At 38.5% G+C, this 27,911-nt stretch overlaps 1 protein-coding gene across 5 annotated transcripts; it reads left to right on the top strand.

Moving 5' to 3' along the window:
* Positions 1-26,584, top strand: GDA (guanine deaminase). 5 transcript variants are annotated; one of them, XM_057425823.1, is made up of 14 exons: positions 1-230; positions 5,763-5,851; positions 7,482-7,653; positions 9,694-9,781; positions 12,022-12,127; positions 14,342-14,369; positions 15,540-15,647; positions 17,055-17,162; positions 19,437-19,534; positions 20,327-20,394; positions 20,844-20,990; positions 23,385-23,503; positions 25,185-25,212; positions 26,238-26,584. In XM_057425823.1, exons 1-14 carry the CDS (start codon positions 108-110, stop codon positions 26,306-26,308), a joined length of 1,353 nt encoding a protein of 450 aa, XP_057281806.1. In that variant the 5' UTR covers positions 1-107; the 3' UTR covers positions 26,309-26,584. The 5 variants fall into 5 exon arrangements, with proteins under 5 accessions (XP_057281806.1, XP_057281807.1, XP_057281810.1 ...); XM_057425826.1 differs by lacking the exon at positions 1-230 and adding an exon at positions 444-580; XM_057425824.1 differs by lacking the exon at positions 15,540-15,647.
* Positions 26,585-27,911: the final 1,327 nt, after the last annotated feature.

The raw sequence follows: 27,911 nt of genomic DNA, 5'->3' as shown, positions 1-27,911 counted from the left end.
ACGGACGGGCTGCAGCCCGGTGGCTGGCAGCTCCCCACCGCCTCCGCCGCGGCGCAGCGCAGAGAGCCCCGCCGGGTGCCGCTAGCCTGCTGGCGGCCACAGCAGCCATGGACTCCCCGCACCGTCCGGCGCTCGCACACGTCTTCAGGGGCACCTTCGTGCATTCCAGCGCCTCGGCGCCCATGGAGGTCCTTCACGGACACCTGCTGGGGGTGGACGAGAGCGGGACGGTGAGAGCAGGGGCGAGAGAAGGCACGTTGCGGGGGGGCGCGGGGGTTCCCGAGCCGCCGTTCCGCTCCGCTCCACCGGGGTCGGAGTGCTCAGGTGCCCTCTTCGGCGGCCCCCTGGGTTGGGGTGAAAACGACCCTTTATGGTCCCAACCAGCGGACCAGGGCAGACCGATCGGCGAACCGGAGGGGTAGGGCCGCCTCCGCCGCGCTCTAGGGAGAAAGTGGCAAAATTCCACACTCCCAAGTACTCGGTGTCCGACGGCTTATAAGAGCTGCGGAGAAGCGGTTTCTTGTTCGTAGGAGCTGGAGATAACTGGGATGGCGCGTTATCTCCTTGGACGAGTCTTCAGGTAGCTTAAATTTGGTTTTGAAGTGTGCTAAATATTAGTAAAACAGCAGCGCGCCTGCTCAGGGCTTGCTTTCACATTCTCTCGGTTTTCTTTCAGTTTCACAAGGGTGTTTTTCATTCTCTTGAGCATCAAAATAATGACTCTGCATAATTACAGTGTCTCCCCCCCTTACTCGTGGGCAGTCGTCTGACTAAGGCTTTATGTTTGTTGGGGGTTTTCCGTTGTCACAAGATAAAGCATGACATATACCTACAAGGAGTTAGGAAGGTGATGACGTGGGGCATGTTAGTGGCAAAGGCCGAGTTGTTTTTTTTTTTTTTCATAGAAATAACATATATAGGTACCTTATATAGATAATAAAAAGAAGTTATTTTCTTTCTTATGGCTAAATAACAGGCTTCATTGTGTCAGTACCATTTGAAATCTCAGCAAAGCACACTTTCAGCCCTCACAGTATTTTTTTCCTCTGTTAATACAGGTCCATGAGGGCCTGCTTAAAGACAGCCATCTTACAGCTCTTGAGGAGTGTGGCGCAAGGCATAGCAAAGTCTCAGAGAACCTGTATTTTCATGTATGGGAGGGGAGTGAAAGCGTACGTAATTCAGTATTGGCTGCTACCAACTAAAACAATAGAGCTATGAATGAAAAAAGGGTTTGGTTTATGTAATGTTGGCACAGGGGGCAGAGACTCATACCTCTGTTGCCATCTGTAAAGGCAGTTTCCGGAAAAGGGTTTCTACTCAGCATCCATAGGAAATCAAGACTTTTAAGTGATTTTTCTTGAAAAGCAGGTACCTTAGTAAGCTATATTTAAGGATTTGTGCAATGTCACTCTCTTCCCCTGTTCTAGTGCACAAGGATATTGTTTTCCTTGCATAAATTGGAATATTCCCATGCAGTTACGTTTTTTAAAAGAAGTGTTTTCCAGTAGAACACCACTGTTGTCCAAAATTAAATTCCCAACAGACTACAGTCACAAGGACTTCCATCTTCTTCTCTTTATAATACAAATTCTTGGCATTTTGCTATTCCAGGACCTGATATTAGTGAGGTTTGGCACCTTTTATTCTATTACTTTTAATTTAACCTCAGGCAGAACTTCCACTGGAATCACTGAAGAACTGGCTCTTCAAGGAGGACATGGTGGTTAGAAAATTGCTTACCTTTATTGTCCAAATTTTCAACCAAAACTATTTCAGTACTACTCCCAGAGAAGTAATCTTAACTAAATAGATATCATTCTTCTGATTCATGTTGCTGAGTCCATCATAGAAAAATCTCACACTGACTCTGAGAGGGTTAACAGATCATTTGTGAGCAGCCAGGTCTTGTTCTCCAGTATGAGCATGTCTTCCAAGGGACAGGCGCATACAACCAGTGCCACAGAAAGAATGCTTAGACCCCCACTGCAAGTGGGGATGCTTGGCTGATAAAGGCTACAAGTGAAATGTCAGCTCTCTCTGTTTTGCCTGTAGGTTTAAAGGGAACTTTAGCAAGGAAAATGCTGCTTTCAGTTATGAAGACCCAAGTTATTGTTAAGTTGGCAGAATCAGGACTGTGTCTAAATGAGCAGTTTGGAGAACAGTGTGGTGCCGCTCTTGAGGAATGCAAATAGAAAGATGACTGTTCCTCAGAGTAAAAGAAACAGACACAGGGGCAGCATGTGAGTTATCATTGAAATAGTGGTGTAATTACCTGAATAGAATATTAAGTAAATAGAACTAGTATTAAGCTAAAACCTCCTCTTGAAGAGAGAAGTGTTGTGAAGAGAGCAAGTGTTGTGGAATACGAGTTAATACTGTTACGTACTGCCAAACATAAGTGTTTAATTTAAGCCAGCTGGGATAGCATGTGACGTGTGTTAGCTGTATAAGGAGGAAAGTATCAAGACACAAACATCCGTCTGGAGTTTGTTGCTTAGCCTTTCTCAGGAGGTTGGGCTGTTCCTTCAGGAGCTGGGTCCTGCCTCTCAGCTAGAATCACATTCCAGTTTTGGGAACTAGGCAAGCAATAGGCATCAGGTCTAATTGCAAAAGTCAACTCATCACTGTGGGAACAAGAAAGGAAGAGAAGCATGTGAGAGGGGAAACAAGGATGGACCCCTTACATCTATGTTCATTTATGAATGTCGTAGCCAGAAGGAAAGTTAATACAAGCACAGCTGGATAAAAAAAAACAAAATTTGTGTTTCTCCAGCCAGTAACATTCATTTTCCATTCTTCTGGTAGCAAAGTTATTTGCACTGTGGTACTCGAAGGCATTCAGACTTTATTGCATCAGGGCTGATGTGTAGTTGAGTGGACCAACCATGCGTTGATGGAGGAGCTTTGGCTGGTAAATTTGCAGACGACACCAAGTTGGCTGGAAGTGTTGATCTGCTGGAGGATAGGAAGGTTCTGCAGAGGGATCTGGAGAGGCTGGATTGATGGGCTGTGGCCAATTGTATGAGGTTCAACAAGGCAAAGTGCTGGGTCCTGCACAGGGGTCACAACAACCCCATGCAACTCTACAGGCCTGGGGAAGAGTGGCTGGAAAGCTGCTCAAAGGAAAAAGACCTGGGGATGCTGATGGATAGCTGAACGTGAGAGCCAGGTTGTGGAGTCATTGTCCCTGGAAACGTTCAGATACTGTGTAGATGAGGCCCTTAGTGACACAGTTTAGTGGTGGACTTGGCAGTCCTGGGGTAACCATTGGACTTGATCTTAAAGGTCTTTTCCAGCCTAGTTGATTCTATGATTCTGTCAGGGAATAAAAGAGGCCTGAGCTAGGCACCAGGGTAGGGAGGTCTCTGCTCCTTATCTTTGGATCCTTTAGCACCGTCACACAGGTAACACATCAGAACTGAATGAACTATTTGTGTACTAGTGTTAGCAGTCATTGATAACTGCTTATGTGATACAACTTTGCCAAAGCACTGGTTGTTCTCCTTTACTTCCTTCTGTACAAGCTGAAGTCTTGCTTGTATACTTCTTGTGACTCTAGTGACTCTGTCATAGAGGTTTTTTCTTGCTTTAACAGTGTTAAGGCCCAGAACTAATTTAAAGGACCAATGCACCACATTGATTACCTTGAATGTGCAAGCAAATACTCACGCATGTCCGACCTTAAAGACCATTAAGCACTCAGTGTTGGAAAGGTGGCCATAACAAAAACATGCTAAAGCAATGGGGAGCATCTCTTAGGTAACCAAGGAGTACTGTTGGGAAGTTTGTTTGCAATGAGTGTAGATGTCTTACTGATTCATCCATTGCTGCATTTGACAGTAATGGACCAGGTGTCAAGTTTAAGGTTGATTCCCTGTGTTCATCTCCCTTGAAACATATTTTCTTCATACTTCCATGATTTCAGTATTTTATTTATCTGCACCATAAGAGCATATAATAGTCACTTCTTTTCCATGGCAACACTTGTTTCCAGAATTTGTCATCTGGTGTTTCATGTTTTTCTCTCTCTCTCCTTTTTTTTTTCCCCACTTTTCTTTTTCCCATTTTTTTCTTTTTTTTTTTTTCCCTGCATCCATTTTGATTTCAGCATCAGAATGACATTTTCTTTATTGCTCATCAGAAATTTCTGTAGGTCTGTAGTCTAAGCCCTTTTCATATATATATCTAATTAAGCTGGATATATTCCTCTTTAGAAGGAGAGATGCTGCTTTATGAGAAGTATTAATGGACTACAATATTCTTGCAATTTTTGGTAGTGTTGTATTTATTTATAAGGTATAATTTAAATTTTTTTTAGTGACTAAAAATTTAAAACATCTACTCTTTAGACAATGTAAATCATATAAGCCATATGTACATTTACAAGATAAGCAGCCAAAACCTTCTTGTATACAGCTTAGCTGTCTTTGCTTATTTTTCTCTGTAGAAAAAGGTAGAAAATGCAAAAGGTTATGTCATACACATAAAAAAGGGCATGCAAGTAACTGATAAAACAGTGCTCTTCTGGTCCTCTTGATCTTCCTCTGAAGTTCCTTCCTACTGCCTTTTTACAACTATTTGATGTTTCCTTTACATGATTTTTTAATTGCTGCCTCATAATATAACTGCTGTCTTGAAGGTGATACAGGCCCTCAGTGTGGGAATCTTCACAGGAGCAGAAGGATACCAGTAGCAGCAAGAGTACTCCCTTGAACTTAGAGGAACTAGCTTTTACACCAAGGGAGTTAGAAGTCCATGAGTTATCTTCTGGCAGAAACTGTGGTTAGGCAAGAATTCCTGAAAGCCCAGGATAGACAGTCTTTCACAGGAGTAGGCGTCAGGGTCCTCTATCTGCTCTGTGAAGTGTTGTGGGTGTCCAGATCCCACCTGGAGCCTGTGGTGGGCATTGCAGTTCCTAGACTCCCCAGTCTTTCTTGGAGAGGTGTGCCTGTTATTGCCAGACCAGAGAATTAAACAGTTGAGGATTCATCTGCCAAGCATCATGTTGCAGATTAAAATACCATGCAATTTAAAAATAAAGTGTGCTAAAATCCTGACTTGGCAACAGAAACTCAGCAGCAGTAGCTTCAGTGTCCTCCAAGAGTCAAATGGGGCTGAGTTAGGCTCCAGATTGTAGGTTTTTTTTTTTAAATAAATGAAGATCTCAGTCATGCTTGAAATCTGTCCTGGAAAATGAACAGACTCACTTTTTTCCCCTCACTTTTCTCTTCCCAGGCACTTCAGAAATAAAATTAAAAAAAAAACAAAACAAAAAGCAAACCCAAGCAAACAAAAAAACAACATTAATGACATGAGCAGAAAATTAGAAAATAGTTAGCTCAGTGCTAGTCAGTCCTAGGTAAAACAATTAATTTGACCCTTCTGGTGATGAATGCTGTAATTGCATTGTGGTAAGGCTGCCACACACCTCTACAACGAATGACCACACCGCTAGCATAGTGCTATGTTGCAGGAACACCAGTGGACACTGAAGTCCTTACTTGGGAATTATTGCTTAAGTCTCATCACTTGAAAATGAATGAATTGTTTCCTTACAAGTTACGAAGTGGGTGCAGTTATTCACTGTATTGTGAGTAAGCCTTTCAAAATCATAGTTAGGCAGAACAGTTATGTCAGTGCAAAACTATAACCTTTGTGAGTGTGCAAAATCTGGTTTAAGATGTGATTCACTTTGCCTTCATGTAAAGCTGAGGAGGGATACAGGTTTAAAGTATCTAACTATGTTTTCTTTCTTCTAGATTGTGTTTTTGGAGCAAACTGATCAGCAACAGCAACTGGCTAGGAAGTGGGGGTTCAAAATCTCTGACATAAGAGAACTGAGTAACCAGTATGTATTTTGTTTAGATTAATTTCAGCTAATGGAGTTTAGTCTCAGTGAAGTAATGCAAGTCTCTGTGAATACATTTTAGCAGAGAGCACATTATGTCCAATCTCATGGGCAAAACTCCCTTTCAGCTCTGTGATAACTCTTAACCCAAGAGCTGCCTCCATCCTGGATGGGACTTGGAGGGTGGATGGTCCGTGGGTTGGTTGTGTTCCTTGGTTTGTCACTGCAGCCATGGCTGAATTGTACTGGCTGATTTACACTGCGTGGGACAAAATGTCATATGTAGCTGTCATACACACCTCTTCTGTGCTTACACAAGTAAATGATGTTCTTTCTTGAAATTACATTTTATATCCATTTTGTTAGCAACATGCTGTGCCTAACTAGCTCAAAATTCTAGACTTGGCAAATACAGGTGCCACTGACACTACAGATGTAAGGCACTTGCTTGGGCTTTGGCACAGTTGCTTACAAATTCTAATAAAAGGAGACTATTTAAACTTTCTGAACACAGAGACTTGGATTTCAAACTGTATTGCAGCTTGAATGTTTCTTTTTTCCTCAGCCAGTGTAATCCCCCACCTTTCTGGTGAAGTGAAATAGTTTTGGATTGTACCTGCAATGCTTTGCATGTAGCAGCTGTAAACTATACAAGTGTAAACCACTTGTGGCTTAGAGTTTAGAACTGCAGCACTGTTTTAGTGTTCAGTTGTTAAAAAACCTGTATGCTTTGTTGGAAGGCCAATCATACAGTATATGTGAGTCATCAGATGTTTTCTTCACTTGAAATAGCCTGAGGAAAATGGATGGTGCTGGGAATATGGATCAGTTGTGAAATGTCTTTCAGCATTTCTAGCACGCAGGAAAACAGGAAGAAGGGAAAGTACAAAGAGGCTAAATCACTGTTCATTCAGTAGCCAGGGAGAAGGGCAGAAGAATGTGAAAAATTTTATACTGTATGAAATTCCATCAGATGTTGATATATTCATCCCTGTTACTGCATGAACACTACATGACAATAAACAATATTACAGTTCCATTGTAAAGATGCCTTTCCTGTCCAGGTATTCAGTAGAGATCTTTTTCATGGGTATCTGTGTCTGCATTTGTAGACACGGTCCTGTTCTTCCATTAAGCTTTGAAATTCCAAGATTGAATATACACAGAGAGACATATTTAGAGGAAAACTGAGATATAGAAAGTTACCGTTCTGTAAATATAATGTTCTTGCAGCTAAAGGTATTCCAAATATAGCCATACTAGCAAGAAAGACTGTGCCCAAATCCTCTCTTTATCAGGTGGGTTCTAAGCTTGAATCATTTTAGTTATTATGAAGTCAGTTTGGTTTTATTTGTTGGTATTTACTGTTATTAAAGATAATTGGATTCATCATGGTCTTACATTGTTTTCCCTGTTAGCTGTAGTAGGTCTGTATAAAAGTTATTCGTCAGCTGCTTTATACCATAAAAGGAGTATGGATAGAGGTGCAGTAGTGATTGATAGGCTGATGCTGAAAGTGAAAGGCTGATCTGTACTTGCCATTCACTCTGGTGGATTTTCCTCAAACACTGTTTAAAGCAAAACTACTTTCTGTGGAAAATTTATTAACATTTTTGTTTTCTTTCCCTAGTGAATTCTTCATGCCAGGAATGGTTGATACACACATTCATGCTCCCCAGTATTCATTTGCTGGTACAAGAGTAGATCTACCTCTTTTGCAATGGTTGACTACCTACACATTCCCAACAGAAGCCAAATACAAAGACAGTGACTTTGCAGAAGAAGTGTACACCAGAGTTGTTGTAAGTACTGCAAATATAATTTACTGACTTGATGATATTCATATTTGTGAAATACATGTAAGTTTTCAGAAGGTCACTTGAAGTAGCAGAGCATGTTTTAATGTCATGAAAACTAGATAAAACCAACAGTACAGCTACTGTTCTAATGCCAGCCAAGATTGTCTCCTACTAGTTCCAGTCTTGTTCTGTTGTTGCTGGTAAAACAGTTCATTTAATCCCATGGTTGACAATAAATTTATATATCAACTTTTCTGATATCTGAGTGCAACGACCAACATTTAAGAATACTCTATAGCCAGCAGGTGTAGAAATAACAAAGCATATTAAAAAAAAAAAAACAACACCTAAATTTGGAGGATATTTCCTTTTCTGCAAAGGCCACATGAAAGAGAAGATGCTTCTCACAGCCAACAAATCTAGGGTGCTTTGAAGTAATTAAGGAAGATGTTTCTACATTTGAGGCCCTTGTAGCAGGATTGTCACTACAGAGGCTTTAGATGAAGTCTGTCAATGGTATTGTGGCACAAAGAGAGAGACTGTGTTTGAACTAGGCTGGTTTTGAGCAATATAAAGGCTTTAAGGTCAAATTCCACTTGATGAACAATAAGCAGGTATACTGATTCTGCAGCATACTGATTCTGTGCTTAAAGGAAATGTATCCTTTAATATGTGGATGAAATATCTTCAACAGATTAAATGATTTGGCCAGCATAATTTCCCTTGCATTTGTCTAAAACTCTTAGAAATAGGACTAAACCTGCAAAGAGCAGATATTGTTTCATATATATCTTTGTACTTTTGGAGTTGTAATAAAAAACTAGTGATTTTTTCAAATCAAAATTCTGTTTTCAATAAAGACTTTCTACAATTTGTCAAAGAAACAAAGTAGGTGGCATTTATCATATTATGCCTGGAACCTCCTGTGGTCCACTTCTAGGTAAGGAAATTCTTCAAGCTGATGACTTGGAAACAGCATGTTTTTAGGTTTAATTTAACAATGATATTAGGAATCCAGAAGTAGAGAATCATGGGGTTGAAAAACTAAGAAAGACCAAAGTAGTTTGCCTCATTAATGACATTGTTATTTTTGAGACTCATTTTAGAAGCCCTTAAAAACATATTTTTAACTATTTGCTTTAATTCGAATATTGTAAAAAAAAGAGAGCTTGCCTTCATGTTTGTAAAAAAATTAGCTCTAACCATTCTCAAAAGTTGTGTTGAATGTCCCACCTTCTATCTCATTTAAAAATTTTAAAGATTTCTCAAATTACATTGTAGCCAGAATCCAAAAATTTGTTTAAACCTGTAAGACAGATGGGTAATCAATAGAGTATGTATTAGTCTTAAGTCTAGGCAAGTGATGCTATAGATTTCGTCGTGACTTAATGTACCTTTATATGGCTCTTCATTTACTGTTTATGTGCTCCCAAAGTAGTATGAGCAGGTGTCAACCAGCCTCTCCTTTCAAATGATATAATTCAGTAATTGAATTACACTCTGAGCATTTATTCTCAGTTTACTTTTACCTTGAAGTTTATTCCTTTGTATTCAGGCATAACAAAGGGGTGTTATACATGAAAGTATGGCTATTTTTACCAGCCACATCCGGTGACCAAATGAAAACCACTTCTTTTTCCCCAGAAGCCTTGCTTTGCTAGCATTAGGTAAACAGTGCTTCACTGTGAAAATTGGAAAGCCTTTCAAAACCAGAAAAAAACATAAAAGACTGGTTGTATTTCTAAATATAAATCAGAATTTATTTCCAGTTTGACTGAAGGAAATATAGCATGGTTTTTATGGGTTTAGCCATTGTGGAAGTCCTGTATAAATTTAGAAGAGGAGTTTTTGTATTTATGAACACTCAGACTTAAAAAAAGCTATTATGAAATTAAAAATCTATATTTTACTTTCTCAATTCACTGCACAATTTCAAAATAACTTAATGTTCTTGCAGTTTGAAATCAGGCTGCCTGTTCTGCATTTTGGCAGCTTGACTATCTTTATTTCCAGACAGTTGAAACAGTTGATTTCTTTTTATAGAGACGAACTCTAAAGAATGGCACGACTACAGCTTGCTACTTTGCGACAATTTATACAGATACTTCTCTTCTTCTTGCTGAAATTATTGGTAAGGCTAACAGTGAGTTTTGAAGGGTATTATTCAGACTGTATTAGTTGAAGGAAACAGAGCTTAGGAGTTTTATACTTGCTAGCAATCTCTCGTTCTACTAATGATGTTTTTTTGTTCATTTTATCTGTCATAGAATCATAGACTCATTGAACGGTTAGGGTTGGAAAGGACCTTAAGATCATCTAGTTCCAAACCCCAATCCATGGGCAGGGACAGCACACACTAAGTGATGTTGCCCAAGTTTCTGTTCAACTTGGCCTTGAACACTGCCAGGGATGGAGCATTTACCACTTCTTTGGGTAACCTGTTCCACTGCATCACCACCCTGACAGTAAAGAACTTCTTCCCTATATCCAACCTGAACTTACCCTGCTTCAGTTTAAACCCATTGCCCCTTATCCTATCACTACAGTCCCTAACAAAGAGTCCCTCCCCAGCATCCCTATAGGCCCCTTCAGATACTGGAAGGCTCCTCTGAGGTCTCCACGCAGCCTTCTCTTCTCCAGGCTAAACAGCCCCAACTGGAGGTGCTCCAGTCCCCTGATCATCCTCATGGCCCTCCTCTGGACTTGATCCAACAGTTCCATGTCCTTTTCATGTTAAGAGCGCCAGAATTGTACACAATACTGCAAGTGAGGTCTCACAAGAGCAGAGTAGAGGGGCAGGATCACCTCCTTTGACCTGCTGGTCACGCTCCTTTTGGTGCAGCCCAGGATATGGTTGGCTTTCTGGGCTGCGAGAGCACACACTGAAGCCGGCTCATGTTCAGTTTCTCATTGACCAACACCCCCAAGTCCTTCTCTGCAGGGCTGCTCTGAATCTCTTCTCTGCCCAACCTGTAGCTGTGCCTGGGATTGCTCCAAACCAGGTGTAGGACCTTGCACTTGGCATGGTTAAATTTCATGAGGTTGGCATCAGCCCACCTCACAAGTGTGTCAAGGTCCCTCTGGATGGCATTCCTTCCCTCCAGCATATCAACCAAACCACACAGCTTGGTGTTATCAGCAAACTTGGTGAGGGCGCACTCAGTCCCACTGTCCATGTCAACAATAAAGGTGTAACAAAATCAGTCTCAACACCGACCCCTGAGGGAGACCACTCATTACTGGTCTCCAGTTGGACACTGAGCCTTTGACTACAACTCTTTGTGTGCAGCCATCCATCCAGTTCTTTATCCATTGGGTGGTCCGTCCATCGAATTTGTGCCTCTTGTGTCTCTTCACTTCCAAATCAGCTGCTGGCAGAGCTTAAGTTTGCTGGAGTTGCTCTTCAGCTCATTTTCTGCTTTTTTTAGCCTTTTGCTATTTGAGGATTAAAGGACTGAATGACAAGAGGTGCAGACAGTGCGTTTATTTCCTGATAATCTGAAGTTTCCAAACACCCTCAGAAACCATAACAATGGGAGTTGCATCAGGATCTTACCCCTCCCTTCTTGTTCACCAGTGCAATTACCTTCTGTTTGAAAGTGTTGTGATTCTTGCAGGATTTCTCAAGGCTCAGCCAACTCCCATAGCAGAGCAATTTAATGAATATTTCAGTGTCCACCAAAGATTCCCTTTCTGATTTTGTATGAAAACCTGAAACTTTAAAGCTGTTGTATTCAACAACTCAGACAGTAAAAGTGGGCAAAAGAGATCTAGTTTACAAGTACATTTAAAAGCTTAGATTTGAACATTATATGCATTCCTTTTAAGTCTTACGCATGAGTTCCTGGTCTTAGTATGGATAAATCTCAAGAAAGGATGCTAGAAGTAGTGGTGGTAATTTTCTCCATCCAACTGCATGTAGGAGGCATGTTAGGAGCCTCATTCCTTTCTCTGAAGAAGAAATGGTTTCCTGAGGTCTTTGTGCCTTCTGTCAGCTCAGGGTAACGTTCTACTACAGCTACTGTACTTCGGTGTTTGTGTTTCTCATCCTCTACTTCAGAGTTGTCTTTATGTACAACCATTATAAATTCTGGTTGTGGTTAAACTACAGTAATCTTATCCTCAATTAGAACATTTAAAAAATTGAGTACTAGTGTGGAAGAAGAATATTTTTTTTTCCCCTCTCTTTCCTTTTTAGCCTTAAGAGTCACAGGGATGGTCCCAACTTAAAGATAAGAAAAGATCAATTGTGTTCATCTAAAATGAAACTTGCTGGGGTGGCATTTGCTATTTTGATTTCAGTACAGGCTTTGATAGCAGTTTTTCAGAACAAATGAATCTGAATTTTTTTTCTTTTATGGATCTCACCAGATAAATTTGGTCAACGAGCATTTGTTGGAAAAGTCTGCATGGATATGAATGACAGTGTGCCACAATACAAAGAGACTACTGAAGACTCTGTCCAAGAGACAGAAAGGTGAGGTGATTAAATTGATGGATTTAGAAATAAGACTTTTCTTATCCATCTGAAAGTGAATGTGAATCTGACTGAAGAACTTACAGGTGTGAATTTATTAGGAACATTTCTTTTTCCTTCTGATGGCATTGCTTCCTACAGTTCTGGCAATTTCTGCGGTTGCCACGCAGCCCAAGCAGTTTCTCCGTAGCTCTTCCAAAGAAAGGGAAAAGCTGCAGCTCTGGGGTTTGCAAAGAATATGTGTAGGTGGTTGTCTGTTTTCTGCCTTCTTTTTTCCCTTCACAGCTCTGTTCGTGGAGGTGATGTGACCTGATATGCGATGGTGGGGTGGCAATCAGTTCCTTCACTCCCGTTAACTTCTGAGCTACTTCCTTCCCCCATTTAGGATAAGTTTTATTCAGATTGTAGGAGCCAGCTTTCATGTACCCCATTTCAAACATGCTGTGGCTCTTATCTTCTACAGCATAGCATCAGTGAAATTACTCTAACTTGCAGCTGAGAGAATGAAAGATAATGAAATCAATGCAATGTACATGGCGAAGGGGATCCAAGACTGGAGAATGGCAGCCTGCTATCTTAGGTTACCCTTATGTTTCACATCCATGCTCAGAAAATGCTTAAGCAGGCATACAGCATTTCTCATGGGACTATTTCTTAACTTGTATAAGTGTTTCAAGTATCATGTTGAAAGAGAATGATATTTGAAACAGTAATAACAGTAATATAAAGGTCTTGCTACACTTACGTGAAGTTGCTACCTTACTTTTGCAAATCATGCTAGAAGAATGCAAGTAAAAGTTAGAAATGGTAATGGATTTCTAGCAGTGTTTATGTTTAAAGACATTTTAAAACATGTAGTATTAATAATTTGCACTCTACTATATGCATTATATGTTGGTAATAGTTGTAGTCATCTGGAAAGAAGATGACCTATGTTCAAATCTGTTCTACTGCTACAGAAGACAGTGGTTTGAATCTGAGCTTCTTTCCTTATAATGAAGTATATAAGCCAAAAAAGCATCGGGTATTTTAAGAAAGGTATTTCAGTTTTGAAACAATGCTGACACTTTTCAGAGAATGTAGAGAAGAATGAAAACAGCCGTCTGTTTCAGGAGATTTTGGATTATCGTCTGAGAGTTGTACTTTGTGTTACAGTTTCTGCTCCAGTCAATCTTTTAGTATTGTATCAGGTGAATCAATGAGAGGAGAGACAGACAGATGATATCTAATACACATTATGTTTTGGCTCTGACAGTCAGATGGTGGGCTCAAATTTTTTCAGTCACTGTGGAGGTTGAGCTTAGGTTTCTCACTTCTAGCTGCTGATCTAGCACCACATTCAGGGTTGTGAATCTAGCCTCCAGCATTTTCTTTTTCATCAGAAGATATCTGACAAATTTGATTCAGCATTTATTGTGAACAAAATTACAGGTTTTTCTAAATATAACTATGCCATAAGAATTCACAGAGATCCTCTCCACAAACCATCTCAAACAGGCTTCTGGAAATTATTTGCATACACTGTGCATATGGATTTTCAAAGAATTTCTTCCCTGCAAAGTCAGAGGAAGTTTTATTTGCTCATCTGCATTATCTGTATTGACTGCTTGGGGTTTTTACATGGAGGTCCCTGAGGAAGCTTCTTTTATTTAACAAAGTAAGTAAATCTATACTGTATTTTCTATAAGGTAGATACCTATATGCTAACATTGTTATAAGCATTTCCAGAAAAGCAAGGGTCCTGTAAGTGAATGAGGACATACGCAACTGCTGTAAGTGAGCATAAGATATTGCAGCATCTTTTAGAAACAGGATTTTAAATAATAGATTATGCTTAATGCTGTAATTTAGGTTCATGGACATTTTATTTTTTTTTCCTCTAATGTTGCATCTGTAGCTTATAATTATGTTTTCAGTGAATTTAATGTAACATGTATCTGGTTTTCAGTGACAACTCAGAGCAATTACCACATGTCTAATGCTAATTACGGCAAATGAAAAAGATTCTGAATATTTAGGATCAAATTCACAACTAGCATAATTTGGTGTAACTATTGTGACTTCACTGTATTGCTTCTTTTTATTTCATCTGAGAATTTGGCCCAACTTTCTGTAAAAAATGTCTGAAATACTTAAGGTATCTAAGTAGATATTGTCACAATTTATAGCACAGGTAATAGGTTTCTAACAGATTTTTTTTCTGCCTTTTTCCAGGTTTGTTAAAGAACTCCTGGAAAAGAAAGTAAGTAGAGTTCTTTATTCACTTCAGTATTCAGGAAATTCCATGTAAATATATGAAATAGTTAATCCCTTTGACAAACACTGCTGACTTAGTGACAAGTCAATAAATATACATCTTTTTGTGTAGTAGAGAGATGTCATCAGTCTGAAAAATGTTCTGCTTGCCATGTTGTTGAGAAATGGACTTGTAGCTGTGTAAATTTGGTGGTGAGAGCACAGCAATGTTCTGTGCTTCAACTTTAAAATATATTCGGCTTCCTAGAAAGGAAACTTTTCTGGTGAAAGCCACAGTCTCTCACTCTGTGGTATATAAATAGACAGAAGTTCTCACCAGCAGAAATCAGTGTGTTTACAGTACAGTTGCTAACCCATTACCAAATTAGTATCTTGGGTCAGCACATGTCTTCCAATGTGTTTCTAAAGAAACTCAGGTTTACACTCCTTGGGTGTAAACACAGAATTGACACTCCATACATATTACAATCAGGGATACCTTTTGTATCAGCCTTTCTTTTTTCAATGGCTTAATTTCTTGATTTTTTTGTCTCAAAATATTCAAGAGCATAGAGTTTCATGTCTAAATCATATGTTGGCTAAATTGGCTAATCTGGAGAAGTCTTGAGCTCCTTATATCAGGAAGATGGTATAAGAAACCGCAAACCAAGTTATCATGTACTGCCTTTTAATGGTGCCACATGCACAACTATTTCCTGTGACTGAAGGCAGATTTGTAATGCTGTTGTCTGTTTTTTATGAAAATTTTAATCCATAAGTGGAAGGTGTAAGGTAAACATCTGTAGCTCTAGTCTTGGTGTCTTCTTCTCTACTGCATAACATATCTGTTGCTAGCACTAATCTTCCTGTGTAGGAAGTGTAGGGACAGTTTGTTGCTATAATGATTGGAGAAGATCAAGCAAGAACTCTTCAGTTTTAAATCACTGGGTCTTTGATACTCACAGAAGTGGGACTCAGAAAAACGTGGTCATTCATTGCTTTGATTCTCTATTTCAATGGTGAAATTTCTAATAAAAATAAGTAAATGACTTTACAGTGTGAATTGGCAAGGATGCAGCAAGCAATAAGAGATGGAGCAAAATATAGTTGCTGTGTAAATGCTTGTATACTCATATATAGAGGTAGAATGCCTAATATGTCTTTTTAATATTTTCAGTATCCAAGGGTACAGCCTGTAATAACTCCCCGCTTTGGCCCTTCCTGCACAGAGGATTTGCTTTGTGCGCTTGGCGATTTAGCACAGGCTCGTGACCTCCATGTGCAGGTAACCTGCAAGAGCTCTGTATCCAATTTAAATAGTTTAGATAGATAGCATATGGATCAAGGAGTTTTCATAATGCCAGGAAAATACTTAAATCATATTCGTACCTTGGGGTCTGTCTTTTACATTCCTCTGAATTTATTAATGGTACTCTGCAAGAACGCTGTGACCTGCACAGGAAATGAGAAAGCTCATAGGTAGGAGGATGCACAATTCAGCAAGCCCCGGCACATGGTCACTAGAAGACCATCATCTGGTACTGCAGGTTAGAACAACCCGTGGGTTTGCTAAATGTTGCTCTCCCCTAGTCCAAGATTGCCACATCTGTCTCTGCCTCCTGCTGCTTCTGCACATTTCATAGAATCATAGAATCATAGAATAGTTAGGGTTGGAAAGGACCTTAAGATCATCTAGTTCCAACCCCCCTGCCGTGGGCAGGGACACCTTACGCTAAATCATATCACCCAAGGCCTCGTCCAACCTGGTCTTGAACACTGCCAGGGATGGAGCATTCACAACCTCCCTCAGCAACCCATTCCAGTGCCTCACTACCCGAACAGGAAAGAATTTCCTTATATCCAATCTAATCTTCCCCTGTTTAAGTTTTAACCCATTCCCCCTTGTCCTATCACTACAGTCTCTAATGAAGAGTCCCTCTCCAGCATCCGTATAGGCCCCCTTCAGATACTGAAAGGCTGCTATAATTTCAGTAGATAAAAGAATTACTCATCTTCATATCTTATTTAACATTGTTAACATTGCTGTAGGATTTTCTGTATGATGAAGTTCCTCTGTCTAATAAAGACAAATTCAGAGGTGTTCAGGTCTGTTGAAACTTCAAGATGTTTCTTTTTTGATTACACAGTTCTAAGCATATACTGTTTTAAACCTATCCTACATTAGGATTTTTGTCATTACAAAGTGGGAATTTTGAAAATATATGCTCCAGTGGGAGTACAGAAGGATCAGATTTTTATTTCATCAGACCAGGAATTAATCAGCCTATCTGAAGATCCATGGAGCAGCTACCTATATGTTGCCTTGATCCGAGGGTGCACTGTGTGATAGGCTGGTTTTCTCTTTTACCTCATAGTTATCTGTATTATTTTATTTATTATGTTGAAATTTGCCAAATACAAGTGGGCCATCGTGTCACCAAACTGCTGTGATGGACAATCAAGGCATACCATCTCATTTCACTTTTAAAGAAACAAATGGAGGTTCTCCTCTGGGTCCCAAAGACATCTCCGATAAAAAAAAACAAAAAAACCAAGGACTAGATCTAACTGTAGGCTTTACAAATACTACTTTCTCTTGTTATATGTTTAGCACAGTAGGTTGCTCAGAAGGTTGTAATGCCAGGTTTAATGCTATTTGAAGCACTCATTCCTATCTATTTTCTTATTGCAGAGTCACATAAGTGAAAATGAAGAAGAACTCAAACTTGTGGAGAACATGTTTCCTGCCTACCAGAATTACACTGAATTATATGATAAAAACAAGTTGCTTACCAGCAAGGTAGCTGCATAAAAACTTCCACAGCATAGCTTAGATTTATGTAGACAATATGATGGTTAACTGAAAAGGTTAATAGGTACCTGAAAAGTTTCTATTGTTTTTTCAAGGTCAGTAACGTCTGGTCTTGTGGAAGGTGTCCCTGACATGGCAGAGGGATTGGAACTAAATGAGTGTCAAGGTCCATTTCAACCCAAACTATTCTGTGATTCTATTGTCTAGGTTAAAGTAAATCAGTTTTTATGTTCTTTGTTGCACAGATGTTGTTGCAAAGTTATTGGAACTTTAGACAAGCTCACACTTTTCCTAATCATTTTAGGGTAGATGAACAATAAAGGTACTTTATGCTTCCTGATCCATTTTCCAAGGATTCCAAATAAATTGGGACAGTGGGGTTAGAAGAAAACTAGGTAAAGTTGGTATTGTAGGAGCTGCGATTCTCGGGCAGTACCCAGTTGTCCTTATATTACAATATTCTTGCACACTGAAATATTTGTTCTATGGTGTATTGGTAGGACCACCTTAATTTTTTGGCAGTTTCCTACAGAAAAGCAGCTCTTTGTGTTCTGTGTGTGAACCTCACACACAGACAGGTACACTTTACTGTTCTGACTTCGGAAGTGCTCTTGTTGGCTGATTTTACCAAGTGTTGAGAGGCACAGTGGCCTGGAGAGTTGAAACTCATTAAATCTTTATGTTGGTGAAATAAATGAAAACAGATCTGATACCAGCCCCCACTTAAGTACAGGTTGGATTGCCAGGCATTTATTGGTGCTTATCAGACGGTGGACAGCCCATGCAAGAGTGAGTATGAACAGCTTAACTATAGCCAGAGTGCCAAAACATCAGTCAAATTGATTTAAAATTTTAGGAAAGAATTTTCAGAGGCACAAAGGGCAGCTTGGAACTCCTTGACAATTAGCTATTGAACTCTCATTTCTTTCTTTGAAATTGTACCCTAGTAAGTTACTTATTTACAGTCCTTTTCATCTGAGAATTCAGTATGGACTACTTTAATATGTATACAGTGTTAGCTTTTGATCTCTCATGCAGTCCTATGCTTGCTGATTTGTTGCGTCAGTATCCTAAAGAGAATATTAGCTCTGCAAAACCAGGCCGTAATTCTGTCAGACTTTTATATGCGTGACCCTGAAAAGTCACTGAAAATTAGGGTTACCAGTTCTTTCAGGCATTCGATTAACACAAGCATAATAACAAAACTGCAGATGTTTCGTCCTCCCCAACCACCAAAACTAAGGCAACAATATTTTTTGTTGTTGTTTTTGTTTTGAAAGTATGATTTTCAGAGCTGTGGTGAAGTATTTCCTTCTTTTTGAAAAAGAGTACAGATCAGCAGAGATACAGGTCAGCAGCTAATATGTATGTCCTTAAGATGTGGCTATTCTCATCGCATTTTCAATTACACTTGAGCTTGATAAGTAGGGAGATAGGTAAGTAGGGAGATAGCTAGAGTGCTATTAGGAGATGCTCAGTGGAAAGAGGCCCTGTACTGTTCTCATTGCTATTGGCAGATTGCAAGGCCTAACAGAGCTCTTTCTTTTCGAGTAGGCATTTGGCATATGAGGTAATTCCAATTAGATTTGTCTAGAAATAATTGGTTTATGTCCTATTAAATGATACTATCCTATACTTTCATCTTTTGTATATACTGCTTGTGATCTTATTTTTAAAGTGAGTTATGCAGGCCAAGAAAGAAAAGCCATTAACCAGTTGCATAAAAAAATAGATTCTTTTAATTAAAGAATATTCCATATATATATATATATATGTGTGTGTGTGTGTGTGTGTGTGTATATATATTCCATGTATATGTATGCCTGGTGCAAACCTTTGGAGAGACAATGGGAAACATGTAAGAGTACGTACATCTTCCATTCTCTCTGATATGTTCCTAGCCCCAGTACTTAAAATCTGTGTTAGCTACAAAATATAAATTGTTAGATTACTGCAGCATTAGGCCAACTGGGGAATTCTTGCTTTAGTTCCTGGAAGCTTTTAGGTCAAAGCAGTCACTGCAAGAGTCAGCACCCTATCTTCTTAGGTTAATAAATGAAAAAAAAGCTGAGAGAGTGAATATGTCAGGCATACTGAAGTTAATAAGAGCTTCTCCCCTTTCAAGAGCTTTATTCGAGCAGTGCATTAATTTCCCTTGGTGGTAACAGGCGTCCTTTTGGCTATTAAAGGCGATGCAGCAAAAATCACAGGCTCTGAAATAAATGCAATATTGAGTAAATTGGTGATTCTGTTTTTCTTTAGACAGTGATGGCTCATGCCTGTTATCTTTCTGAAGAAGAGCTGAAACTTTTTAGTCTTCGTGGAGCTGCAATTTCACATTGTCCCAATTCTAATTTTTCGTAAGTTAAAAGACTTGTACAATTAAATCAAGCTGTTGATCACATAGTACCCTGAGTTCAGCCTACTATTATACAACTACTACATATTCTCTCTCTCTATATATATATATATCTATACTATTTTGTTCCACCCAAAGTGACATATTGGATTGAGCATGACCATTCATGCTCCACTTCTGCATGGACCTGGACTGACTTGCGATCTTTCAACATAGTCATATACATATCTATCTCTCTATATATAAATAAATATTCATTTCTTTAACCTTCATTTCTTCTGACTGTTCTATCAATTGAAAATTCAGGCCATCTCCCTTCCAAAGTATGCATAGGTTTTGGGGAAATGGGAATGTGCTATATAGTCTTTTTTCTATTAAGCAGAAATGAGATACTGTGTGGTATCCAGTCAGGATACTGTACTAAATGTTAACAGTAATTTTACTTTTAACATAATATTTTGTTTGTGTTGACTTACTGAAGCTCATGACATGTCTTCCCATCTCCTGGAATATATTTTACACCATATTTGGGCTTTTTCACAGGTATACTGAAAGTTTGTTTTCAGCAAGTAACTATAAAACTGGGAGATTTTAACTGAGAAAAACTGCCTTTGTTTTAAATGTTTAAACCCCATCTTTCAGGTGTATGAATGCAAATGTTCCGGCCCAGTTTAATAAACCAAATCTATTGCACACATTCTGGTATCCTGTGTCATGAACATCTCTGCAGCCCTACTCTTCCTGAACTTTCTCTGCATGTTTCATGCAGAACACATTTCTTCTTCCAATCCAGGTTGCGCAGCGGTGTCTTAAATGTGCAAAAGGTCCTGAAAAACAATGTGAAACTTGGCCTTGGCACAGGTTAGTAGTTTACTGTAAAAATGGCTTCTTTTGGAAAACACTGGGGGATGCAAAAATGTGCCTACTTGTCGGTATTTAAAAGACGGCATGTCTCCAGCTTATGGACCTGCTTTTGTTTTTTCACTGCTTCTAGAGTAGTGAAGTCTAGAGCTAGTTCTAAAGTGTTTAAAAAGAAAACCAATAATGAATAAAGAAAGTTCTCTTTCTGTTGTGAGAATAAACAGGGCTTGAACAACAACTTTTCAGGTTTCTGATATTGTGTGTTGTGTTCTATTTACCTGACATCTGTGAGAGCTCATTTATTAGGAATTACACATTCAGAGACAGCGCTTTGCAGTAAAACTTTCTGTGTTTAACACATCTGTTTGTAACATTTAATTAAAGATCATAGAAGTTGAACCCAGAGAATTATTCCCAAAGCTTGTTTCTAAGAGTCTGATCTCTTCTAGATGTTGCTGGTGGATATTCAGCTTCTATGCTTGATGCCATCAGGAAAACAATGATGGCATCCAATAGCCTTCAGATCAATAAAGTGAATGAAACAGGACTAACTCTTGAAGAAGCTTTTCAACTTGCCACTCTGGGAGGAAGCCAAGGTAAGAAGAAATTTCTTTAGAATTTCTTTAGAGAACTACAGTTTCTCTTGATGTTAAGTATACCTCTCTTTAAAAGGTGGCTGAATTCACAGAATTTCTGGTGCCAGAGTGATGGCATCTAAAATGGCATCTGGGGAGAGAGGTCCTTCAGTCTCTCATACCCATGCTAGGCTCATCGCAGAGGAGTATTCATATTGATGTTGAGAGTTTAACAATTGAATCTTAATGATTTTTCAGGGCTGTACATTTTCTTTGCAAAGATCCTCATACTTCTTAATCGTTAGTGCTAGTGTGTTTATCACACCAACTGGAAATTTGTTTTTTCAGCCACCAGCACTTAGAGGAGAAGATGTGCAATTACTGTACAATCATGAATCCTGTTTGTCATTGGTTTCTAATTTTGTTTCTGTTTTTGTAGCTCTCAGTGAGGCAGTTCATCACTATCTTTTCAGCAAATCAAAACATCATGCAAATCACTCCTCAGTCAGAGAAAAGCACAAAGTTTAAGCAGGATATGCAAAAATATTTTTTAAGGTATAACTACATCTGCAGAATATAGTCATATAGTGTACATCATATAGTGTATCAGTTATTTTGGTTCACTGGTATGTTTTGCCATGGTCATATGCAGATACAGTTTTATACACTTAGCAAAGTTTTAGCAGAACTTTTATGATTTACGAGAGAGCAAATCCACACATAAGTAAAAATTTAATACCATTTCAGATAGCAGAAATGAGCTAACTGCTAAAGAACTGGTCCTAAGTCTTCCTGTAGTTGTTGGAAAACACCGTTATGAACTATTAATGGAAGTCTGAAAGAGGTAATGAAAATATCATCAAACAGGTCTTCTCAGGACTGCATTTGAATTTCTAGAGGGTGTAATGGGGAAAGAGAGAAGACAGAAAACGGACAGGGGACGAAAAAGGAGAGGATTTGGGTTTTTATCACAGTATATACTGTTCTCATGAAAGGTGGGAATAAATTGGCTGAGATATGGAAAGGAATATTTGTTAAAATCCCAAGCTCGCACATGGTTTCCCTTCCCAGCTACTCTTGCTCTTGTTTTATCTGGGTTCTTAGGTTTACTTAGTAGTCTGATTATTTTTTTATACTGATTTTGAGCTGGTTTTTACTTAACGAATCACTTTCGAGGACAGAATAAAAACTATTCATACAGCCTTCCAGTAGCCTGGACAGGTACGGTTTGCAGACGTTTAAATGAGCGATTATACGTGTTGCAGGTCTTTGTTTTGCCGAGACTTCTAAGCACTTATCACCCCCTTGTGTTTAATCTAAAACTTGCAGTCTGCTCGCAAGCCTTACTTTCTGTAATATACGAGATCATTTTCGTTGAAACTCGTAGGTAGTCAAAATATTTCACCATTGCAGGAATTTCACCATTTTTAAAGTACTGTGAAGTTCCTGCCACACACAGACTTCACTGGAGGCTGAAGTTCTTTTGTTGGAGAGGAGCAATCTGAAAAAAAGTGAACAAATTATTTGCAGATATTATCCCCTTTGATAACTTAGTTTAACTCAGGAGTATTGGAGAAGCTGAGTTAGTACACATATACTTTGTCCAATTTATAACTCTCTTAAGTAATTTCCAAGGAGACACAGAGGCCTCTTTTTACGTATTCCGAGCACTTGCAAGTTCCTAGCTGCTGAAGATGAAATTGTAGATTTTCAGTGCTTATGGACCTGAGAACCAGAGGTTGTAATAAAGCTTTGAAATAACAAGCCTTACAGGTGGGTATGAGACTTCAGATCTGGCTATGATTATTTTTCCACACCGTATTGTTCTTTATTCCTGGCAATTACCTTAAATTGTTCTCTCTGCACACCTCTGTTATTATCATATTGTTATATGTAACTATTATAATAGGTATATACAAACTGTCAAAGCTACTTAAGCTGTTTAAACAACTAAATCTAATACTCTTAGCAAGGTCAGTAGTATTATATACTTTAATCTTTCTGTGACTTCATTTTATTACCCCTGTTGGAGCTTTAATGTTTTTGCAATGCAAACAATTATTGTTACCCTTTAAACTGATAGTGGTCTATACATCACATCTGCAATGACACAAAATCAATGGAGTACATTCAAAGAACAAAAACAAAAGAGGGGTTCAAACTGTTTTTCAGATTTCTTTTACCCTTAAAAGATGCCCTTCAGAAAGTCACCAAAATACGCTTCTTTTTTTTACTGAGAGATTACTTAAGAACTCAGATGCTAACGTACTTAATGTTGAATTTGCTTTCCTGTTTTTCATTGTATTAATCCAAATTCTTGTCATTTTTCTTATGAACATCCCAAGTAAATTTCCAGGTGCTTCCAGATGGTGGAAAGAGGTTTATGTTGAAGATCTCTTCTATTTTCGTCCTCAGTTCTAGGACTAGATGACGTGATTGGCAACTTTGAGGTTGGCAAAGAATTTGATGCACTGCTAATCAACACGAAGGCTTCAGACAGCCCTTTTGACTTGTTCTCTGCTGATAATTTTGAGGTAATCAGAACAGGATTAATGATCAAAAAATTACCAGTAAGGATGTGGGGAAGGTCTGTGATACAGCCAGAATAAATCTCTTGGGAGTTATTCCAATAACAGGAATCAGATGTAATATACCACTGCTGTCTGTATTCAGCAAAGAAAGCCAGTGGTTATTTCTTTGTTTGTGTTTTTTGGTTTGGGGTTTTTTTACAACCTTGTTGTCCTCAGTGACTGTCCCATATCCCCATCAGCAAAAATGCATGTAACACTTTAAAATGCATGCTTATTTAGCCCAAGCTGAGAATTAATCTATTTGCAGTGACAGATGGCAGCCAAGAAAAAGCAATTTAGTTTTAGTTAATGCTTTGAGTTCAAACTCAAAAATGGCCACCTTTTACTAGATAAAGACTAGCTTACCTTGACTGCACTGCTGTTGTAAACTTAAGAAAGAACTCAAGACAGCTAATTTGAGTTGAAAGCACAGTTTTTATGCAAACATCTAAGAAGTATTGACATTATGCAATAGGCACATTTCATGCAAAATCCCTTATGACTTGAAAAGGTAATGATCAACTTGAATTTAGTGATGTGTCCAGACTCCCGGTTGCTGTCTCTTATTTTAAATGTCACTGTTTACTTAGATATGTCGAAGGAGGTGATCCTGCCCCTCTACTCTGCTCTCGTGAGACCTCACTTGAAGCACTGTGTGCAGTTCTGGTGTCCTCAACATAAAAATGACATGGAACTGTTGGAACAAGTCCAGAGGAGGGCCACGAGGATGATCAGGGGGCTGGAGCACCTCCTGTATGAAGAAGGGCTGAGAAAGTTGGGGCTGTTCAGCCTGGAGAAGAGAAGGCTGCGTGGACACCTCATAGCAGCCTTCCAGTATCTGAAGGGGGCCTATAGGGATGCTGGGGAAGGACTCTTTAGAGTCCTACATTAGAGACTGTAGTGATAGGACAAGGGGTAACGGGTTCAAACTTAAATAGGGGAAGTTTAGATTGGATATAAGGAGGAAATTCTTTCCTGTAAGGGTGGTGAGGCACTGGAATGGGTTGCCCAAGGAAGTTGTGAATGCCCCATCCCTGGCAGTATTTAAGGCCAGGTTGGACAGAGCCTTGGGTGTCATGGTTTAGTGTGAGGTGTCCCTGCCCATGGCAGGGGGGTTGGAACTAGATGGTCTTAAGGTCCTTTCCAACCCAAATCATTCTATGATTCTATGTGGGCATAAGTGGTAAGGTGGCTGTTTCTTAGTCTGTTTAAACCACAATAATATGGATTAGATTAAATTCTTTAAACTTACTTCCTAATTCAAATAATTCTGGAAAAAATATTTTCGAGTTTAAGTCTAAACATCTTTAGATAACTTAACAATTCTTGGGACTTTAAGAATGAATAAAATTTTTTCTTATTTTTCAATAAGCAAATGAATTTGAGAACTCTAAGAAATAGGAAGGGGAGGTACTGTGTTTTAGGCATGTATTTGTTTATACTGTCAAACTTGTGCAGTGTTTTCTTCCCAAGACATACAGCCTCTTTACTGAAGGTTGCTTATGAGAAAACATGCAAATTAAGTTTTGGTTTACTGCTAATAGGAATATTATGGGAAACTATTTATATCAGTTCTTTCAAGCTTCAAGTAATTATAAGATAGCAGATACGCTTTTGAATTTGGTTTTCTCACACTTTTTTTTAGGACACTCTCCAGAAGTTCCTGTATCTAGGTATGTTCTGAATCTCTGCCCACATAAAATTGTCTTCTTGTTTCCTACATAAAAAATTGCTAAAATTAATGTTAAGGTTATTAATGAACTTATTTATACATAATTAAATATACATTTGTTTACAGTAATTAAATATAGTTATTTACAATGTGTATAAACATTAATGTCACTACTGGTATTTATTTGCATAAAATATACAATTACTTCTATTTATTATAAATACTATCTATTATAAATACTGAGTAAGAATTGAGTGGTTTAACTTTTGTTCTTTGGGACATAGTTTAGCATGATCAGATGCACTTTGTAATATTGATTACCACACCTATATTTATATACAGTATGAGCTAAATCGTATTTCACAATAAATTTACACTGACATGCTAATCACCAGTTCAGAACCAGTTAAGCTCAGAAGGATTTCTGCAGACCAGCTACCACTGTGGATTTTTTTTACTCCCCCCCCAAAAAAAAAAAATGGCCTTTAAAACACAGAAAACACAACCCAAACAATTCTACCCTGCTAAGAGAACAGATACTCTTTGTAGGGCATCATATGGAACAAGAGCTACACTGCCTGTTATGTTCTTCCAAAGAGATAACTGGTGGTAGTTTTGGCCATGTTTGTGTCATTCTCCAATTCAGCTTTTGCCTTTTCGAGAAAATAGCTGAGGCAATCCAGCTTTACTGCTGCCTGGTACCTAAGTTAGTTCAGATGCAACAACATGAATTCTGTACAGATAAATAATGTTTTCAGGGTTTGAATCTATTAAATATATGAAAAGCCCATGTCACACATTAGCAGCTGAATGCTGTGTTTCTTAAAAGAAGCGCGGGTAGTTTAAACATCCATTGATCTTTGTGGTAGCCCTGACTATTTTTCTCCAAATAAACTTTCACATTCCTAGGAAACAGTCACTGCAAATAGTGTATTCCAAAACTCATTTATGGATTGCATAATTTTCATTAATTAAATCATTGCATAGATTTAAGTGCAAATCTCTGTTTTGACCATGTTATTTCAGGTGACGATCGGAATATTTCTGAAGTGTATGTGGCTGGAAGACAAGTGGTTCCTTTTTCAAGTTCAGTATAAATCCATTTCCCTTTTCCAAAATACTCTGCTGATAACTCTGCATCTGATTTGGAACAGACTGATTAAACACAGTGCCTGACCATCAGGAACGACACCTCATTTTTGTTTAATGTTTTAAAACTTGCAAACACTAAAATTTTGTTAGACATTTCAAGAATTACTTTACCGAAATTGTCATAGTTCTAGAGGAAAAGAATATTTAAATTTCTGTGTAAAACAGCATGTGTGCATAGATAAGGGATTTGATAAATATCTTAATTAAAGAGGACACCTGCTATTCCTAGTGTAGGAAGCATTATGAAGAGCAGTGAGACCACCATTGTCTATAATGCATCTCAATTAAAAAAAAAAGAAATAATAAATAAAGAGAAGCCAGTGCTAGTAAATTGATTTTTCAGGTAATGAATATAATGGAAGAATTCAATTTCTGTAATATTATATTATTTCCAAGTATGGTAAAATCAGTGGCATTTGGGGGCATTTAGAACATTTCCCAGTTTTCTTTAGGAGCTTATTTTTTAAGGTAAATTGGATGAGAAGTATGTATTCATAAAAAAATAAGGGTCCTTATTATTAAAAGAGCTCAAATTTGTCATCTGTAGTCAGAAGAGAATTAGTGGAAGAACAAAGAAATGGGGCATTAGTTGCAGAGACATGGCCTGTGAGAGTGGGAGGGCTGCATTGTTCTGTGATACCATAAGCTGAAAATGCATTTCCACAGAATTTGTTCCTATGTCTGGAACTGGTCAGCCAGACCTTCCACCTACTCTATTGCAATCATTTCAGCTGAGTGACAGCTGAATGAAACCTGTGTAAATTTAGAAGCAGGCATTAAGATACTTGAGCAGCTATTCAATGGCAAACAAATTATGATGTTTTTCTGGACTAAAGAGAGCGCTTCATCTAATTCAGCTTCCTGCAGAACCTGCTAAAGGTCATTTGCTCCTGACTGTTCAGATAGAAGGAGCCCCTTCTTTCTGCAAGGAAAGTGAGTGAGTTTTTAAAAAGTCCAGGAGAAACGCTTTTCTGGCCATTGCCATCTTTTACTTGAGGTGGAAATTTTTACTGGACAACACAGCTGAGCTTTAATGTGCTCTTTGGTTTCTTTCAATATGGCAGCCATAATTCCAGCCCTGTACAATTCCAGGTAAAAAGTGTGCCCTTCTTATTTTGGGAATCTGTGTGATTTCCTTTTGTTTAAAAAAGCATATTTCACTATTTTTTATCAGAGACTTATTTTCTTTTTTTTCCTGAAATTAGTTTGAGAGGGGATTGCTTCTTGTTTATTATGTTTTTGCAAGACAAAAGATGTAAGCTTTAATTTCAGTGTCAGTAGAGACAATATTGTGTTGAGTTACTACAGATGTGTGGAATATTGTTTTATGGCCTGCTTCAAACTCATTTAATTTCACTAAGCTTTGTTTCATGCTATTATCTCACTGTATGGGGATATAAAGGCACAGGACTTCCCTGTGTTCACTGAACAAGGGAGGTTACTGCACCAAAGTCTCATTTCATGTCTACTTCTGAGAGAGTACTTGACCCAACATCACTGATAACCTTCTGATATTAAAAGCATATTCAGAGCTTATGTACCATTACG

The sequence above is a fragment of the Pezoporus wallicus genome, unplaced genomic scaffold (assembly GCF_028554395.1).
Source record: "Pezoporus wallicus isolate ANWC-B61680 ecotype Strahan unplaced genomic scaffold, APGP_CSIRO_Pwel_v1 contig_7485, whole genome shotgun sequence".
Lineage (NCBI taxonomy): Eukaryota > Metazoa > Chordata > Aves > Psittaciformes > Psittacidae > Pezoporus > Pezoporus wallicus.
This window is presented reverse-complemented; position numbering and strand designations above follow the sequence as displayed.